General features: G+C 32.9%; 3 protein-coding genes across 5 annotated transcripts; 2 read left to right on the top strand and 1 right to left on the bottom strand.

The window, feature by feature from the left end:
• Positions 1–1137: 1137 nt before the first annotated feature.
• Positions 1138–5684, top strand: LOC121248150 (sucrose synthase 6-like). The gene is made up of 15 exons (XM_041146528.1): positions 1138–1457; positions 1564–1718; positions 2012–2204; positions 2299–2417; positions 2491–2707; positions 2807–2905; positions 2995–3168; positions 3279–3395; positions 3476–3642; positions 3821–4045; positions 4152–4718; positions 4850–4988; positions 5089–5177; positions 5282–5311; positions 5411–5684. The coding sequence occupies exons 1-15, from the start codon at positions 1224–1226 to the stop codon at positions 5424–5426; spliced, it is 2541 nt and encodes an 846-aa protein (XP_041002462.1). The 5' UTR covers positions 1138–1223; the 3' UTR covers positions 5427–5684.
• Positions 5685–8679: 2995 nt separating this feature from the next.
• On the top strand, positions 8680–13843 carry LOC121248149 (ALA-interacting subunit 1-like). The gene is made up of 8 exons (XM_041146527.1): positions 8680–8838; positions 9460–9518; positions 9667–9741; positions 9837–9953; positions 10078–10148; positions 11969–12269; positions 12367–12656; positions 13534–13843. The coding sequence occupies exons 1-8, from the start codon at positions 8745–8747 to the stop codon at positions 13583–13585; spliced, it is 1059 nt and encodes a 352-aa protein (XP_041002461.1). The 5' UTR covers positions 8680–8744; the 3' UTR covers positions 13586–13843.
• A 407-nt stretch (positions 13844–14250) lies between these two features.
• LOC121248147 lies at positions 14251–18044 on the bottom strand. Of its 3 annotated transcripts, none has more exons than XM_041146524.1 (11): positions 17561–18044; positions 16800–16902; positions 16654–16667; positions 16144–16362; positions 15943–16014; positions 15687–15773; positions 15507–15545; positions 15133–15237; positions 14847–15009; positions 14657–14766; positions 14251–14513 (listed from the first exon to the last, which is right to left on the bottom strand). In XM_041146524.1, the coding sequence occupies exons 1-11, from the start codon at positions 17792–17794 to the stop codon at positions 14427–14429; spliced, it is 1233 nt and encodes a 410-aa protein (XP_041002458.1). In that variant the 5' UTR covers positions 17795–18044; the 3' UTR covers positions 14251–14426. The 3 variants fall into 3 exon arrangements, with proteins under 3 accessions (XP_041002458.1, XP_041002460.1, XP_041002459.1); XM_041146526.1 differs by having other exon boundaries at positions 16800–16891; positions 17561–17790; XM_041146525.1 differs by lacking the exon at positions 16654–16667 and having other exon boundaries at positions 17561–17790.
• Between the last annotated feature and the right edge of the window lie 1590 nt (positions 18045–19634).

Genomic DNA, 19634 nt, shown 5'->3' with positions numbered 1-19634 from the left:
GGAGTAATATCGACCGAATAATTTTATATACAATCGTAGAGTGTGTAAATATTATTTAATTATTTTAAAAAATAATAAATTTATTATTAAAAAATTATATGGATTCTATATTGACTTACTTTTTTAAATATGATTGTATGATGCTTGTGTAATTCACGACTGCAAATATTATTTCTCATATCTAACGCGCAATTCCATTATGGGCTCCTTGCTTCTCCAATCTTGGCCTATCTTGTATTTCTATTTAGAGCATTGGTAGTGGCTTATACATCTTTATATTTATCTTCATATTTGCATAATATCTTCTCAAATTGGTATGTATTAGATTATGTATCTTCAAAATTTTACATAGTTGTAAACAATGTTTTTCAAATTTGAAGAAACAATGTTCACTCTTCAAATATTATTTTACTATTTTTTTTCTCTCCTACCATTTCTCTCTTTCAATAGCAACGCAAACAAATATACAGTCTTAAGTTGAGATTTACTATTAAGAAATTAATTTTTTATATAAATTTTATATTTATTTACTTTTTGCAAAAGAGTACGCGGAACTTTCATTACAAGGACAGCAAATATCAATAACACGTCATCTCATTTCTGCCTTTTCCCTCTATAATTGCAGGGGAAAAAAAAAAAAAAAACACCACGTTTAGCCAGATTCCCAGAAGGAAGAACTTAATTGCCTAGAACTCAACTAGGAGTTTCCAACATTGAACACTGCAATGAGACCAATGTAAGGTGGTGTCGTGGAGATCATGGTAGCTTAATTTCCATGCATGCATATTCTTTCTTATCGAGTGGCACAAGACAGAAAGAAGAAAAGATTGATACCAGTACTTCCGTGCGAGAAATAGTGTCTATATTGGCTTTGCTTTTTAACAAGGAATCTCCTCCTGCATGTGAATTCTTTTCTTTTCTTTTCCTTCCCTCTCTCTGAGAAATGTTCTTTACTTTCTTCTTCTTCTCTTCTTCTTCCAGCAATGCACCCTTCTTTGTATGTCCACTTCCAATAATCTAATAAAAGTAAGAATCCCAAACGTTGAGGAAACCGAAAGCAAGCTCTCATAATGGACATGTCAGCAACGCACCAAAACTTGTAACCTTTATCACTCTATAAAATGCAAAACTTCTAAGTTCTAACCATTAAGCAGACCAAACCTGTGTTGTTTTAAACACATTCATAACCTTAGTTTGTCTTCTGAACTAGACTTCTGTTCGAAATGGCTTCTGCTGCAACCTTAAAGAGCTCTGAGTCCCTAGCCGATAACATGCCAGATGCCTTGAGGCAGAGTCGGTACCATATGAAGAAGTGCTTTGCTAAGTACCTAGAAAAGGGAAGAAGGATAATGAAACTTGACAATTTAATGGTTGAAATGGAGCAAGTGATCGATGACAAAGAGGAAAGAACTCAGGTCCTGGAGGGCGTGCTTGGCTACATATTGTGTACCACACAGGTGCTTATTTTTATTTCATATTTACAAGTTCTTTGCTTAACATTTTGAGACCAAAATGATAGCTTTGTTGATATTACTAGCTAATCCATGCAATTGAGATATGCAGGAAGCTGCTGTTATACCACCGCATGTTGCTTTTGCCATAAGACCAAATCCTGGATTTTGGGAATTTGTCAAAGTCAGCTCTGATGATTTATCGGTTGATGCCATCACTGCTACAGACTACTTGAAGTTCAAAGAAATGGTATATGATGAAAAATGGTATGCCTTTTCTCTTCATCTAGATCTAATTTTTTTGTTTCTCGTAAGAGCCAACTGAATTCCATGTTTCCAAAATACTCTAAAACAAGTTGACATAGATTTACTCTGCTCTTCATCATATAATAAAACTTTCAAAACTTTGGGATATGTTTTACAAAACCAAATGTAATAAGGAGTGGAAAACGACCCATCAAAAAGGGTAAGAAAACCAACCAGTTCATCGACCACACTACTGTTATTAACTCCCAGCTTGTAGCTTAAAGGTTGGGTAATAACATTGTTTTATATTGCAGGGCAAAGGATGAAAATGCTTTGGAAGTAGATTTTGCAGCTTTTGACTACCCTCTTCCTCACTTAACACTATCTTCTTCAATTGGAAATGGACTCAATTTTGTTGCAAAGTTCATGACTTCAAAGCTTAGTGGAAAACTGGAGAATGCACAACCTCTCGTTGACTATTTGCTAACGCTCAATCACCAAGGAGAAGTATATATAGAAAATATTCGATTCCTTGTAAGATAAAATGTTGGAAGAATGCTTATGGCTCTGAATGCTTATGGTGATTTTAAATAATTTGCAGAAACTTATGATAAATGACAACCTTAATACTGCATCAAAGCTTCAGATGGCCCTCATAGTAGCCGAATTGCTCGTCTCAACACTTCCCAAAGACACTCCATATAATAATTTTGAGCTAAGGTGATCTATTTAATACTAAATTCTGTTAGCAGACACTGAAAAAAGGGTATCTGATAATTAAATTCCTTCACAGGTTTAAGGAGTGGGGCTTCGAGAAAGGATGGGGAGATACTGCACAAAGAGTACAAGAGACAATCAAAGCAGTCTCAGAAGTTCTCCAAGCACCCGATCCAGTGCATATGGAGAGGTTATTGAGCAGACTTCCTACAATATTCAATGTTGTAATTTTCTCCCCTCACGGCTACTTTGGCCAATCAGATGTCCTAGGCTTGCCGGATACTGGCGGGCAGGTACAAGGTTTTGATTTGGAATTAAAGAAAACTAGTATACAAGTAGTAATCAACACTCTAGAGCAAGCTAACTTTTTCCTCATCTACTACTTTAAACAGGTAGTTTACATTCTAGATCAAGTGAAAGCTCTAGAAGAAGAATTGCTCCTCAGAGTCAAGCAGCAGGGGCTAGATCATGTGAAACCTCAAATTCTTGTGGTGAGTTTTCATAAACAGCAAGGAACAAATTCCAAACAAAGGAAATTTAGTTTGGAAGTTTTATGTGATCATCTGATTAATGATGACAGGTCACACGACTTATACCCGATGCACGTGGAACTAAGTGCAACCAAGAACTGGAAGCAATCATTGGAACCAAGCACTCAAACATCCTCCGTGTGCCTTTTCAGACTGAAAACGGGATCCTCCGCCGCTGGGTTTCTCGTTTTGAAATTTATCCCTATCTTGAGAAGTTCACTCAGGCATGTATTCCATCTCTCTTTGAATCCATGATTTTAAACTTGCAACAGTAGCTACTTTTTTATTTTATTATTATTATCAATTATTTGGTCTCTTTTATGTATATCAATAGGATGCTACAACCAAGATCCTCGACTTCATGGAAGGGAACCCAGATCTTATCATTGGAAATTACACTGATGGGAATTTAGTGGCATCTCTCATGGCTAGTAAACTTGGGATAACTCAGGTGTCTTTTCCTCTTCATTTTTTCAGCTATGGAGTTTCTCTTTTTGTATTTAGTACTAATCTAGTTTGTTTGAAAACCAGGGAACTATTGCCCACGCTTTGGAGAAGACTAAATATGAAAACTCAGACATCAAATGGAAGGAATTAGACCCTAAGTATCACTTCTCATGCCAATTCACTGCTGATACAATTGCAATGAATGCAACAGATTTCATCATAGCTAGCACATTCCAAGAGATTGCAGGAAGGTTGGAGAATTACCCATATTCAATAGAACTTGAAGCTATAAACATGATTGTCAAATGGTTGAAATTTGTTTAGCTTGAGCATGAGTTTTTAGTAACCTTTGAGACATTTTTTTTTTTTTTCAAAATTCGTTAGTAAAAATCCATAGGCTTCATATAAATGTGGTTGCACTTCTTGCAGCAAAGACAGACCAGGACAATATGAAAGCCATGCTGCATTTACGCTTCCAGGACTTTGTAGAGTTGTTTCAGGCATCGACGTATTTGATCCCAAATTCAACATTGCTGCACCTGGGGCCGATCAATCTGTCTATTTCCCTTACACAGAGAATCAAAGGAGATTCACATCATTTCACCCTGCCATTGAAGAACTACTGTACAGTAAAGAGGACAACAATGAACACACGTGAGTGTTGAAGTTGCAAAGCATGCATGAATTTTTATACTGCTAATGTGGATCATAAATTTGTCTAAATGACGTAAAATTTTATCTGAACTTTATTTGGAGACAGTGGATATCTAGCGGACAGGAACAAACCTATCATCTTCTCGATGGCAAGGCTCGATGTTGTGAAGAACATAACTGGATTAACCGAGTGGTATGGGAAGAACAAGAGGCTGAGAGATTTGGTTAACCTTGTTGTGGTTGGGGGCTTCATTGATCCTTCAAAATCAAATGATAGAGAAGAGATATCTGAAATAAAAAAGATGCACACAATTATAGAAAAATACGATCTTAAGGGTCAGATAAGATGGATTGCGGCGCAAAGCGATAGGCAACGCAACGGAGAACTCTACCGCTGTATTGCTGACACAAAGGGAGCTTTTGTGCAGCCTGCTTTGTATGAAGCATTTGGCCTGACGGTCATTGAAGCAATGAACTGTGGACTTCCCACCTTTGCTACCAATCAAGGAGGTCCTGCAGAAATCATCGTTGATGGGGTCTCAGGTTTCCACATTGATCCCAACAATGGCGATGAGTCAAGCAACAAAATTGCTGAGTTCTTCGAGAAGTGCAAGGTGGATGCAACATACTGGAGCAAGTTTTCGGCTGAAGGTTTGCAGCGTATAAATGAATGGTAATCACATAAACGATATATCTTAGCAATTATTCTCATTAATTAGTAATGACTATTCCCAGCTAGACTTGCATCCACCAGCTGAATTATGCATATGACCTTTAAATTATATAATTCTTCTCTCTTTACAGCTATACCTGGAAGATATATGCAAACAAGGTGTTGAACATGGCGAATATTTACAGCTTCTGGAGACAGTTGAACAAGGATCAGAAAAAGGCAAAGCAAAGATACGTACAAATGTTCTATAATCTCTTATTCAGGAATTTGGTATGTTATTATATTTCTATATTGCTTAACAACTTATATGTGATGAGTCATGTCCAGATCTGGTTCCTGTTTCTCACCTCGATCGCCTTCATTTTTACAGGCAAAGAATGTACCCATCCCAAGTGATGAAGAAGCTTCACCACCAGAACCAAAGCTAAATACCAAACCAGTAGTACCACCATCAAAAAGGCATGTTACCAAAGAAAACAAAAAACCGAAATTATGATCAATGAATATATATATATATATATATATATATATATATAGTGATATATATATTTTCATTTATGCAGCATCAAACGGGCAGAGACCCGACTGCAAAGGTAAAGGCTAGCTCCGAGTACTCATCATTTTATGGATTCTCATGCGTTTAGCCATGCAACAATCCAGTACTTGAACCATCTATTTTACCAACTTTTCAGGATGCTTGGAGTTTAAAGTGTCAAACAACAGAGGCAGCTTGCTTAATTCGATTGCATGATCCTCAGCCTTCCCTCTCAAGTCTTCCCAAAGTTCCAGTACTTTTTTTTGTTTTTGTTTTTCCCCCATCTTTATAAATAAAAGCTATTAATATTGCGTAAGGATTAATAAAGGGAGATTTGGTTTGATTCATGATGTGTTAACCAGTTCTGCTGTGGCCAGTAAGCGAGTCTTTTTATACTCTATAATTAACAAGAAGCATTAATAATATGAGCTTTTATTTATTTGTTTCTCTAGCTTTATATATTTTGGTTCCAATTTCACGCCAATAATTAATATTATGTTTCCTCATGGAATACATTTTTTGATTTACTCCTCTCTATCACTATCTGTATTCCTAAAAGGTCTACATGATTTTCTTCTAAATTGATATTATGCGCTCCTCGATCTAAGTTAATTAGGTGCTGTTTGGATAATAAGTTTTGAAATGAGATCGGTTGAGATGAAAGTTGAAAGTTAAATAAAATATTATTATAATATTATTTTTTAATATTATTATTATTTTGAGATTTAAAAAAGTTGAATTATTTTATTATATTTTATGTGAGAATTTAAAAAAATTGTAATGATGAAGCTTTAATACGTTCTTAATTAATCTCATATATACTTGATATCCCTCAAACTAAGATATAATAAACTTGGGTAAATGGATCTTTATCCTCCAAAAAACTACAATTTTTCAACAATGTATAAAAGTTGAATTCTATTAATTACAAATTGGTGTGTTAAATCATACAACTCATTGTATGACTTTTTACAACGTGAAAAATGTTCCAACTCATTGAACTAAACATTAATTAAGAAAATATAGAAGACAAGTGTTTACAATGTTCATAGAATTGTTTCGATTATTCAATCATCTGATTATCAAATTGTAAAAGAAAAAAAATTAAAAAAACTGACTAGATTTTAGCAATGCATTTTGCTAGACATTATAACCAGGGCAACCCTCGCTTAAGTCATTTAAAAAAAAAAAAATAGAATCTATTATTAAAAAAATATTTTGTATGTAAATTTTAATTTTTTTTAAATAATACGCAAAATTTACACGTTATAAAATTTTTAAAGAGTAATGATATATTCACAACATTTTATACAACATATTGTACAACAATGTATTAAATGAGAGATATTTTTATAAAATATCTTATAAAGGAAACATAATTTTACAAAAATACCTCTCATTTATACAATATGTTATACAAATATTGTGGATAAATCATTTTTCGTATTTAAATATCATTTATGTTATACTACCTAAGAGCATCCTGCCTAAACACTCCAAATCCCTAAATTTTAGTAAATAAAGTTAACTTTTTGACAAAAGTAGCTCTCCATCCGATTCCTTATTTTAAGGAACAGTTTTGGGATGTGAAGAGTGGCTCCCGGAGTCACTATTCATCCTAAATCACATTTCATATATATTCTATTCTAACAAATAAAACAATTTTTTTTTTCAATGATCTACACTTTCTCTCGTACTCATATTTTTTATAGTTCAAAAAAAGAAATTTGAAAAAAATATCACCATTGACCATTGTGAAAATATGATTTTTTTAAAATAGTATTATTACAAAAGCATTGATTTTAAAAATATTATCATTTAGATAGATAAAAAAAAAAACTTACTGATGAAAAATAAAAAATATGGGTACAAAAAATAATTAAATAATTACCAGAACTTGGAAAAAATAAGTTTAAAAAGTTTTCTTCCGATGATTTTCTAAAAGACAAAAACAAATGAGTAGCTAAAGATATACAAATAAAAGTGTAAAAAAAAATAATAAAAGAATATAAAAAAATTATTTTAATAAAATAGAGAAATAATATGAAGTGGAATGTATGAAATTTTTGAAAAATAAGTAAAATTTAAGAGAAAATTTTAAATTTTTTTATTCTAAATTATAAATAAATTTATAGGAACAGGATGCTGATGCTTTAATATCTCACTACCTAATCTGGTAGTTTCAACTTTCCGCTACCCAGAGAAATGTGAACCACACGTGCCCCGAAAGGCCAAACCAGAATAGAGGATACAACGAGAGCAAGACCGGACTGGTAGTTCCCGCTCGTGCAGCAATTAAAAAGAAGAGCGGTGCTGCCTGCCGCACGAGTTAGTCATCATACAGTCTTTAAATATAAATTATTTATGTAAGTTCAAATAATTATGTTTAAAAAAAATTTAAAATTATAATAATATTTTTTTTAAAATAATTATTTTTTTTTACCATCATTTATTAATGAGACTATACACGCAATCCCTTACTCAAAATTACAAATAAAATTTTTTGCCTCACATATGTGTCTAGTGTATTTTTTAAAATATATTTAAACATTTTTAAAAAATAAAAATATCAATATATTAATAGTCATTTTTTTAATTATTAAAAATTTTTTTAAAAAATAAATTAAATATATAAATAGTCAAAATAAGAGATAAAATAAGAAGCATACAAACGTTATTCTAAAAAAGAAAAAAAAACCCATAAACAACCTTCAACTTTTCTTTTCTTCTCTCCAACTACTTTTTATTTTTATTTTTTACTTCATCATTTATTTGGGAGACAAAAAAAAAAATAGATAAAAGAAAATCATCCACCCAATAATAGATTTTAATATTTTTCGCCAAAAGCAGATTTTATTACCTGTTAAACAAATTTTAATATTTATTTTAACGAGTAGTGTTATATATCATATTCTTATTTTACTTTCATCAAATTTTATAAATATGACATTTACCATCACATTTGAATGAATTAATTATTTCTTGCTTTTTTAAATAATTATAAAATTTGGTCTACAATAACATCTAATACAGCGAGATAAGAGTGTCATAATGAGAGTAGTCTACATCTTAAATTATCAACAATAAACTTCATTTTATGTCTTCTATTTAAATAAAATAAATATTAATTTTTATTTTAAATTTGGTCATTTTGATAATTTTTAATGATATTTTTATTATTTAGATTTTAAATGGAAGATTAGTTAAAATATACTTGATATTGTTTGTTTAAATATGACCATTAAAATTATGTCACGACTAATCGCCATATATTTTTTTGACTAAGAGGGAAAATTAAATAATATATGATAATTTTGGTTGAAAAATTGTTTTGTAATTGTCCAAAAATAAAAATAAAATATCACGAGTAATTAACGAAATGGGTGGCTTTTTGGTTATTTCCCCCCCATGAAAATCACCGCACTTTCCAAATTTTCCATTATTACTAACTACCGTTCCTTCTATTTCTCTGTGTGTGTGTTTGTGCGGAGATGGCAATCACAGGAGCATCGAGCTCGGGAGGGGCCAAAGACGGGACGTCGGATTCATCATCCGTTGCCAGAAGGAACTCCAAGAAACCCAAATGTGAGTAATGGCTTTTCCTCTTTTCTATTCCATTCATACATTTTCCTCCTGTTTTCTTTCTTCATCTCCTTTTTCTTTCTTCATCTCCTTCTTCTTCTTCTTCTTCTTCTTCTTCTTCTTCTTCTTTTTCATAATGCATGTTTTTCTTCAATGTGATTTAGGGGCATCCGAGATTTTATATGTTTATTCATATTGCCTACGGCTCCAATGGCGTTCTTTACCATGTACATTTTTAAACAGATTTTTATGCATGTACATTTTTCCTTTTCTTTACCATGTGCTGCAATTTACCTTTCTTTATATAACCTAATCAAGAGTGTGATCTTCGTATATTCTATGTCTGCCTTGGTAATTACTTCATGTACCGTAATATGCCAATTTTTTTTTTTTTTTTTTAGAAAATGTAATATGCCGTTTTAAAATTCTGTGGGAGTTGCATTTTATTGGAAACTGAATTTTGCATCCTCAAAGTTAAAAGCTTTCAAATTACCCATAAAAAATTGTTAAAGCTTTTAAACCATCAGTCGAATTGCAGGCCGAAATTTTTGGTCTTTTAGGAGATCACTGTAAACCAAGGCATTTTTAATGGCTATAAATGTATTATTTTCTTTATTATTGCAGATTCAAGGTTTACGCAGCAAGAGCTTCCTGCTTGCAAACCAATTTTAACGCCAGGATGGGTATAGCTTAACAAATATATCTTCTTTTGTTTTAATTATAGAATGATAGAGCTTTTTTTCTTGACTTCAGATTCTAGTGCACGTGGTCCTTTCTCCTCTTATCAGAACCTCTTCTTTTTTTTTTTTTTTAAATAATTGTTGGTTTCAGGTCATTACAGCTTTTATTTCTATTGGAGTTATCTTCATTCCTATTGGCCTTGCTTCCTTATTTGCATCAGAACGGGTATTGTATTGTAGTCCCTTCAATTTCTCATGAACTGATAGTGTTGGCAATGTATCGATATTGAGCAGGGAAACCACACTTTCTTTGACATGCAGGTTGTGGAAATTGTCGATCGATATGATGAGGATTGCGTTCCTCTTAATTATACCTACAATAAGCTTGCATATATTCAAAGTAGTGAAACTAACAAGACGTGTACTAAGAGATTGATTGTCAGTCCCTATTCCTTCAGCACTCAGGCTTAGGCTTTGGTTTTCCTTTACATATTATGTTTTTGTACAATCCAGCTGGATAATATATATTCCTAAATGTGCGGAGTAATTTGATAATTTTCAGGTTTCAAAGCAAATGAAAAGTCCTGTCTATATCTATTATCAACTTGATAACTTCTATCAGAATCATCGCCGGTACGTTAAAATTATGTGTAAATCTTTTTTTATTAAATAATCCATTTTTTCTCTATCTTTGGTAAGGATGTGGAGGATGGAATAGATAAACCTAGTTCTTTCTTATTTTTTGAAAATGTAAATAGCTTAAATTTGTTGTGCATCCATGCATTCATCTCCTCGAAAGGTTTTGGAATGTTTTCATCCAAAGAAGTTGAAACATCCCATTAGCAGATTGTAGGCATGCTGCTTATGGTAATGGTATGTTAATTTTCCCCTCTTCAGATAGTTGGGCAGTTACAATGCTTAGACCTTTTTTATTTCTCATATGATACCTTGTGCTCTGTTCCATTTATAGGTTCACATGTAGTTAATTTAGACTTCTAATGTGAAGTTGCAATGCACCTTGGCTTTGTTGAGTTGGGTTGACATCAAATCGTCACATTTCCTGGGGGAGGGGGGGAGCAGTTCTCATTTTCCTTGCATAAAAAAGTCATTGAAATGTAGAAAGAAAAACCAAAAACCATATAAAGTTCTGTTTGATTGTGTTGGTTTGCCATTATAGCTTTTTTCCTCTTTATTTGTCTGCCAACATTTATATAGAAGGTGTGTTAAGGGCACAACATTATGCCAAAGATCTGAAATTCTTTGGAAGGGTAGAACCGTACAGCTAAAAAGGAAAGTAATTGTGACAGACATTTTGCGCATAGAAAGGTCATGTAAACTCATTATATATTCTCAGGTCTACCTATATAGGGTCTGTGTAGGGCCGATTAACCTGGAACCTCAATCCAGAACCTATAAAAGCAATGAGGAATTGAGTTAGTTTTGTGCTTGGATAGTATTGGACTAAGTTGAGCTTCTTCCTATTATTTTGAGAAATCTTATTATATTAGAGGAAGAAAAATACAAATAGCAAAGGAGAATGAGAAAATGGAAAATGAAGTGATAAGTGATCTTGTATTGTACAATTTCTGTGGAAAGAGATACCCCTTTTTATTTTCCCTATGGAATTAACTTGACTTTAGCTTATGCTGTAATTGTTTAATGGAAAATCAAGGGAGCAGAAAAGAAGTAAATTCTGGGAAATATCTTTCTTTTCTTTTTTCCTTCTGGTATGTTCAGATAAACTTTCCAAGTCTTGATCAATAGAGTCCTAGAGAGTAGAAAAATTTAGGAAAATGGCATCCCTGATTTTGTTCTGGAATATATTTTCCCGTAAGCATGGTTGGAAATGTTAGGTTATTAATGTGCTTGAAGATGTTACAGGAAGCAAAACTTATTTACTTTGAAAATACTTTTGCATCAATGTCTGCGGTTCTTTTCTCTTTTGAACTATTCCAAAAAATGACATTTGCATGACTTGAAAAGAATTGAGAATTGAAAATATCAAACTGCGAAGCTATCAGGTTCCTTGCCCTGGGGATTACAAAATAAAAAAAATAAAGTTAAAAGTGACCAAATGATTGTTTTGGTAATGAAATATCCCGAAGGAAAAAGAAAAAGAAAAAGAAAATCTACCTTAGATATGTTTTGAAGTGGAACTAACACATCAAACCAAAAATAAAAAAATAAAAAATTACAGAATAAAGGGTTTCACTTGGATTGAAACTAACCACTTATAGCACTATCTCATTTGTTTGCATGAGAACGCAATACGTTCCAGTCGTGTTTTTCATTTTACCCTTTCAGCTCCTATTTATTTTCCCTACATTTTTGGGGCATTCTAATAAGATCCTATAACTACCAGTTTTTCTAAATTTACCATCTGCATCCATACTTTTCTGATATATATTTGAAAAAATTTGGAACTTATCTGGAATGTGCTGTACTGTTTTTAGATATGTTAAGAGTAGAAGTGACAAACAATTGCGGAGCAAGGCGAGTGAGGATGACACAAGTACCTGTAAACCTGAAGCCGTCACGGAAAATAACTCTCCAATTGTTCCTTGTGGCCTCATTGCTTGGAGTTTGTTTAATGACACATATGGATTTTCAGTGAAAAACAAGGTGCTAGAGGTCAGCAAAAAGAACATAGCTTGGAAAAGTGATCAAGAGAATAAATTTGGCTCTGATGTCTATCCAAAAAACTTCCAAAGTGGAGGTTTGATTGGGGGTGCCAAACTTAATGCAAGCATACCTGTAATATATCTTCCTATACTCCCGAGCTTATTGCATCTTTTGTTGTTTTTTATTCTATGTTTTGAAGAATTAATTTTATTGGTTTTGCATGGACAAGTTGAGTGAACAAGAGGATCTTATTGTTTGGATGCGAACTGCGGCACTGCCAACTTTCAGAAAACTGTATGGGAAAATAGAGACAGACCTCGAAGCTAATGATGAAATAACAGTTGTAATACAGAACAATTACAACACCTACAGTTTTGGTGGCAAAAAGAGGCTGGTTCTTTCAACCACAAGCTGGATTGGTGGCAAAAATGATTTCCTGGGTGTAGCCTATCTTACTGTCGGTGGACTGTGCTTGTTCTTGGCTATTAGCTTCATACTTTTGTACGTGATCAAACCAAGGTGAGTGGCTCGAATGAAAATCTTATTAATCACTTTTCTCAGCTATAAATAGTTCCCCCTTTTGCTAAGAGCATTCTGATTTAATTTCGTACAATGAAGTAAACGGTAGCTTAAACTGGCTTTTAGGTTTCTGTAAGCTATTGTTATGTCCCGTATACCTGGGCTTTTATCAATAAAGTTTTGCTTACTGTTGAAAAAAGAAGGTTTCTGTAAGCTACTGTTTGCCTGGTTAAAATGCCAAATCCTCCTAAATGTTACACATCCATCAATTTTGATAAACTACTGATACTCATCGATTAATATTAGTTCTTTTACCTTCTTTTGTACTTTTCTAGGCTTAGGTGAATGGCATAAAAATATTTGCCAAACCATCCTTCGCACTCAATTTCTTTAAAGGTGATACCCACCAAGATCCAGGTTCCAATACCTGAAGGGTTCCACAAACAAGATAAAGTTTGAAAAACTCTGCTGGTTCTTGTAAGGTGTTCATCCTGCCATTTTCTACTTTAGGCTGGTTGACAGCCTAAATTTAGAATTGATTTCATTCAAAATGATCACTTTCTGTGCAATCATAAGCTAGTGAATGTCAAACTCTTTTTGTTTCTCCTGCATGTTCACCACTTCTCCTTCGTCTATACAGAAAATCACATTTTAGTGCCACCCTAGTTCAGATTCTGATATTTGGTTTCATAAAAATATTATTTTTTAATATTATTATTGTTTTGAGATTTGACAAAGTTGAATTGTTTATTATATTTTGTGTGGAAATTTAAGAAAATTATAATGATTAGATGAGATGAGTTGAGATACCTTTTGTATACAAACCAGGCGATATCATTCATAAATGTGGCTCAAATTGTTATTGCTTTCTATGCAGGCCTCTTGGGGACCCATCCTACTTGTCATGGAACAGGGGACATACGAGTTAAACCTTTTAAGATATGTCCTGCCTCGTATGTGCTAATTTTTAAGCATTAAACAATCTTAGCAAGCCGAGCCTTATTTATGTTTGAAACAATCTATTTTGAATGCATATAGAGCTCTGCTGTTATCGAGATTTTTGTATTCTAAGAAGCAATGGCATTGTTTTAATTTTGTGCAAGGATAATTTCGGTTACAACTCTTTTTTCCCTTACATTTGTTTTGTTTGTGTGAATAAAAACAAGAGAGATTTACAGGTTCGATTACCTTGGGTTCCCGCACCCAAAATAAATGCATCTGTGGTGATTATGTCTTTTGACTCTTATGTGAGTGGAAAAACAACAAAAACAAAGAAAGAGAAACACAGTACATTAAACCCTGGTTTAGATGGATGGATTACTCTTCCAACTTATTAAAAAAAAAAAAAAAAAAACAGAGAGAAAGTATGTAAATACTAGTAGCTCAGTGTATGTATGGGAAAGGAGGGGACTGTAAAAGTTGGCAGCTTTATTGCTCTGTCCCAGCACACTTCTGCCATGTAACTATCAGTATGATTGAAGTACCCAAGTTTTAGCTATCAATTGAACTTAATTTGGGCTTAGTACACTGGAACCAATCAATATTATAAGTAATCGTCTCCCTACTCAAAATCGGTTCACTAATTGCTTGAAAATAACAAAGCAAATCAATGTATAAGCAAACTGAAACGTTTTACAGAGGATAATGCAGTTATGTACGCCAAAAATTATATCTAAAGACTAAAATTAATGACTAGAATCACATTGCTGTATTGCATTATATCTTCAACTTGAGGAAAAATTAAAGAAATTTGAAACCATAGAATTAGCATTATCCGCAAGCTACTATTGTGGGCTGCATTGCTGTGGAGGTATCCCTATCACACATTTCTGGACCAATGCTTATTACAACTTCTTCCTGCATGTCAAGATGTATAAATTATAACCCATAAACCATGCATAGACATTAATTCCTTAATTTTGTTTTCCCCTTTTGAAGTAACTAATAGGGAAAATTACAATTAACCCCTGCACCCCCAAGCAAGGTATCAGTCAATGTACCTTTGCAAGGTTTCTAAAGTGTGTTGTTGTGTAATTTCCTGTGGGGAATAAAGCTTCAATGAGATCTGCTAATACCAACTGAGGTTGAGAGACCGCTCCGTTGAACCAATCTTCACATAGAAAGATCATATTTATAATGAAGTCTATAAAAGAAGATCAAGGATATCATGATGATTGGGAAAGCACTTACCAAGAGTCGAGTTGTAAATTCTTTTATCGTATCTCCATAAGCTTTGGTTTGAAAGAAAGGCAAAACAAGAGTGATCTTCAACATTTATATTTTGGAGGAAAGTTGATAAAGAGTAGGCCGCCGGATCAGAAGTATCTGTTTCGTCGATAAGTACATCCACAGTCTACAAAGAGATAAATGAGTTCTAGAAATGTTGGATCCTTCAATATCCTTGTCCATGGAAAAAAAAAAAAAAAAAGCACCCAAGATTTTGAAGAAGTTGGTTTGATTATGTAATTGGACTTACACATAGGATGGCATGAAATTCATCCAAGTCATCAGGATTAGAGATGTTGTAGGTCATCTTATTGATGGATTTGTCAACATTTTCTCCGCCTGCATCTTCTGTAAACTGCCTCAAAAGTTCAAGTGAACACAAATCCAATGAAAGAGTCATGATCAAAAGGATTGACATACTCATAAAAAAGTGGATGTACGAATACAATAATTTGGAAATCCGAGACATATTGTTTTTATTCAGAAATTTTTTTTAAAAAAAAAAAAAAAAAAAGGTTCATCGATGATTCCTGCACTGCAGATCATCAATCTCGGTTTTATACCAGTACATGAGTACTTGGTTGTTATTCAACATCATAAAGAATTTCGAAATGAATGTTGTACCTTCAACTTGTATGTTTCCTTTGTAAATGACCAGACTCCCTGCAAGATTAGAGCAAAACCATAAGACATGTATAATTTCTGCAGTGATCATAAGAATAGAATATATAGTTGAAGAGAATCAAATGTAAGAGCACTTATGCACATATTCAAAGACAAATAATAATATAATATGGTACAGACATCGTAATACACAATCCAAGCTACTGTTGGTTTGAATGATTTCTTGCTGGCCGCGACTTTAGCCAAGCACAAATAATTTTCTTTAACCTGCAATCCAAAACTATTTGTTAGTACCAAACACGTACAAGGTATTTTTGTTTTGTTTTGTTTTGTTTTCATTTCAAATGGAAATCATCTCAATGGTTATAAGTTAATGAATATGCCTTACTTTAGTGATAGTCAAAATCACACCAAATTGATAAATTTTCATACTTACTGCATTGTAGAAGTCATTAGCTGTGGTTTCAAGATTTGCAAAGACTCCCAGAAACTTGATCCACTCGGCCCTCTATATATCGTCCGAAACCATAAACGAGATATGGGTAAGATCTAGGAAATCATGATTTCTTACGTACATATATAGTATCATGTGGATCATATATACTTTTTCTTTATCATGAATTTACAGGCTTATTACCTGCAGAGGTGTATCCTCTGCAAAGGGAACAAAGGATGCAAAATTGCAAGCTTGTGCATGACCAGTGTCGGTGACAAAGTGTGCTGCAAATTGGGCAAGCTGTTGCGGCTCACTCTTGTTGATCATCTTAACTTCTCCACTTTCATATAATTTTAGTACGCATTGAGAAGTCACGGAATCTGCCGTAATTCCCTTCAAGCTCCCTAGTAAGCCTAGAAGCTGTTATATAAAAGATATTAAAGTTGTTTATATATCAAAGGGAAACCGAACCTTTTCTTGGGATCTACATGCAAATAGACCAATTAAGGCAGATTTGGATATAAAAATCATTTCATTTCATTTCATCTTATATTTTGATTTCATCTCATTTCATCATTATAATTATTTTAAATTTTTACATAAAATATAATAAATAATCTAACTTTTTCAAATTATCTTACTTAAATCAAATCCCTCCGGACATTACTCAATAATAAAAATTACAACTTACAGTAAGCCCGTGATCCTCACCTCGAAAAAGGAAACTGAGAAATTTCATAAAAAGAAAAAGAAGAGACAAGACAGACAGAAAATGGTCAGAAAAAAACAAAGAAGAAGGAAAACTATAACCCTCGAAAATAAGGTTAGCGTGCGTAAGGGTGTTAAGTATATAGTACCCGGGAATAATTCGGTATCAACGGAATAGTTTGACAGTGGAATGACATAAGACTTGATCCTTGAGGTGCAATATTTTGTCCTTGATGCCATCCTTGAATCATTCTACCAATTGTCATGATCCATTGGAGAAGATGATCAACAAATGATCATTAAATAAGTCATTACAAGTATTAATTAAATGCTTCTGATTGGAAGATGTTTTAATAAAATAAAAATTTGATATGTAATCATTTTTTTCATATTTTGTACACTACACTAATGTGATTGGCTGCGTCACTTTTTTTAATATAAAATAACTATTTAAACCAATCATATTAGTAGAGTGTGTAAAAAATACGTAAAAATAACTGTATGCAGTATCATCTTTCTATCATCTGTTATATGATATTAAAAATTTTAAAATGATTTATTATTTTCAACTTATAAACTAATAATTTGATATATATCACAAATGCCGGATGATGTCAAAATGAATAATAATTAGTAATTTTTTTTTTTTTGGTTATATCAATGAAAGCGATGTTGGCTTACCAATTTAATTAGGGCGGATTTATTTTGGTCTCATAAATGAGAACGGTATTTCAGAAATTTTATTGACCGACTCTATTATTATTTATTAAGGGAAGAATACAGTATTATATATATGAATTAGATTTTATAAAACAGAAAAGAAATATAAGCTAAATTAAAGGGAATAAAAATCGCAACAACTGCTAAATTAACTATAATATTTTCCAGAAAGATAATTAAGTGTAGGTACCTGGATGAGAAGGTAGCTCTTGCCGTCAATGGTGTTCTTGATGACTTTGAAGGTCTGGCCGTAGTAAATATGGAAATTGACAGCATCTTCCACTTTTGAAATGTTACCGACTTTCAAGTTCTTCTCTGCGATATTATTTGCACTGTCGACGCACCCAACGTTGAAGAGGAACCATATCACCTCAACCAAGATATAAAAAACTAAGAGTCGCACCCAACGACCAGAAGAAGCCATGCAAGAATGAAAGTGATCGGAAGCCGAGTTACAAAACCCCCAATGGCAATAATGCAGCTCTGTCGAGCGCACGTAAATATATATGGCAGCGTTTAGAGGAAGATAAAGTTGCCCGGAAACATAACTAGAGAGAAAGAGAGAGAGAGAGAGAGAGAGAGAGAGAGAGTTGCAGCTTTAGGAATGGGATGGGAATGGTGGTGGGATAAAAGTACTGGATTTTGTTGGATTGTCATGGGCGGGGAGAATAATATATAATTTGTTAATTGGGTGAATATAATTATATATATAGATGAGAGTACCCGTGAACCCGTGTTTGGCTTAATTTCTTGTCATTTTCTCATCATCCGCTTCACTGTGGGTTCCGAATGTCTTACCTTTTCTGTCTTCTCCAGGATCATAGTTCAAACCACCCATGTGCATGTGCCGCGCACCACCAGCTGTAGCGTGCAGTACTACTCTCACCCTATAGTAAAAAATCATCAAACCGGTCACATTACAAGAAAAACGTGTTTTTGTAGTCATTTAATTGCGACGAAAAGATTATTTGTGACTAAAACAGACTTATTTTATCAGTAAATAGTCATTTCACTATAATTAACTGGTCACAAATAAACAATTTTCTTGTAGAGTCATGAGAAGTTCATTCAACATCATCAGGTTTTATGGCTCTTGTATTTGTTTTTTTTAACGAAAATAGCAAAACAGTCCTTTATATTACGAAGGGTCGCGGATCCGCGTTACCTTGGAGATACTAGCTGCTGTTCGATCTCCACATTAATAAAAGTAACATATATAATATATTTATATAATAAATGCTACCCCATAAAGAAATACCGATTATAAAAATAAATTTACATATTGACGTAATTTCACATCGTACATTAAATCAAATTTACAATAAAAACAACTTTACAATACAAATTAAATCAAACTCATGAGGTGTATAAATTCACATGCAACATGCATATCATGTGGTTGAGGAGGAAAATTGCTTTGTCAAAATGACCAATTTGGGACCCACATTATATACTGACTCCGTGAAGGCCTGCCTGCATATATATGTCAATGTATTATATATCATTATATAAATTTCTTCACGGATCTTGACCAAACTTCTTTTTTCTGCCCTTCACTTTCGGCCATAAGTTGTTAGTTAAATTAAAACCCATCCGGGTTTAAGCTGAACATCATACTGATCATGTATTAATTTATTAAATGATCATATGCAGGAGTACACAATCCAAAAGTCATACGTACCCGACATAGTCTTGTTTGTTTTTACAAATTAAAATTGAATAAAATATTGTTAGAATATATTTTTTTAATATTATTTTTATTTTTAGATTTGAAAAAGTTGAATTGTTTATTTTATTTTATATGAGAACTTAAAAAAATTATAATAATTAGATGAGATAAAATGAGTTTAGAAGAAGTGTAAAAACAAACGATGTATAAGTAAAATTGTACGTACGTTCGTCTAAGTGTCTGTCCATTAGTACTAGAGATCAAAGAAAAACATGCATTGAAGTACTTTAATTCTGGTCCAAATTAAAGATATATGCATCTAGCTAGAAAGATGCATATATAGATGTTATATATAGCCAATATATATTGTGTCTATCTTAATTACTTTACCATTTGGAACATTTGATTTTATTACACATCCAAAAGAAATCTCCGATTTGTGAGTGTTTTTCTAATAGTAATTAGTTCCATGGCCACGAATACTTAGTAATTAGTTCCATGGCCACAAATAAGTATTCGAGGAAAAGTAGGGCTAAACACGAATCAAGTCGGAGTTTAATTCAGCCTTTTTCAATTCTGACTCCAATTTAATCGG

This window comes from Juglans microcarpa x Juglans regia, chromosome 2D (genome assembly GCF_004785595.1).
Source record: "Juglans microcarpa x Juglans regia isolate MS1-56 chromosome 2D, Jm3101_v1.0, whole genome shotgun sequence".
NCBI lineage: Eukaryota > Viridiplantae > Streptophyta > Magnoliopsida > Fagales > Juglandaceae > Juglans > Juglans microcarpa x Juglans regia.
This window is presented reverse-complemented; position numbering and strand designations above follow the sequence as displayed.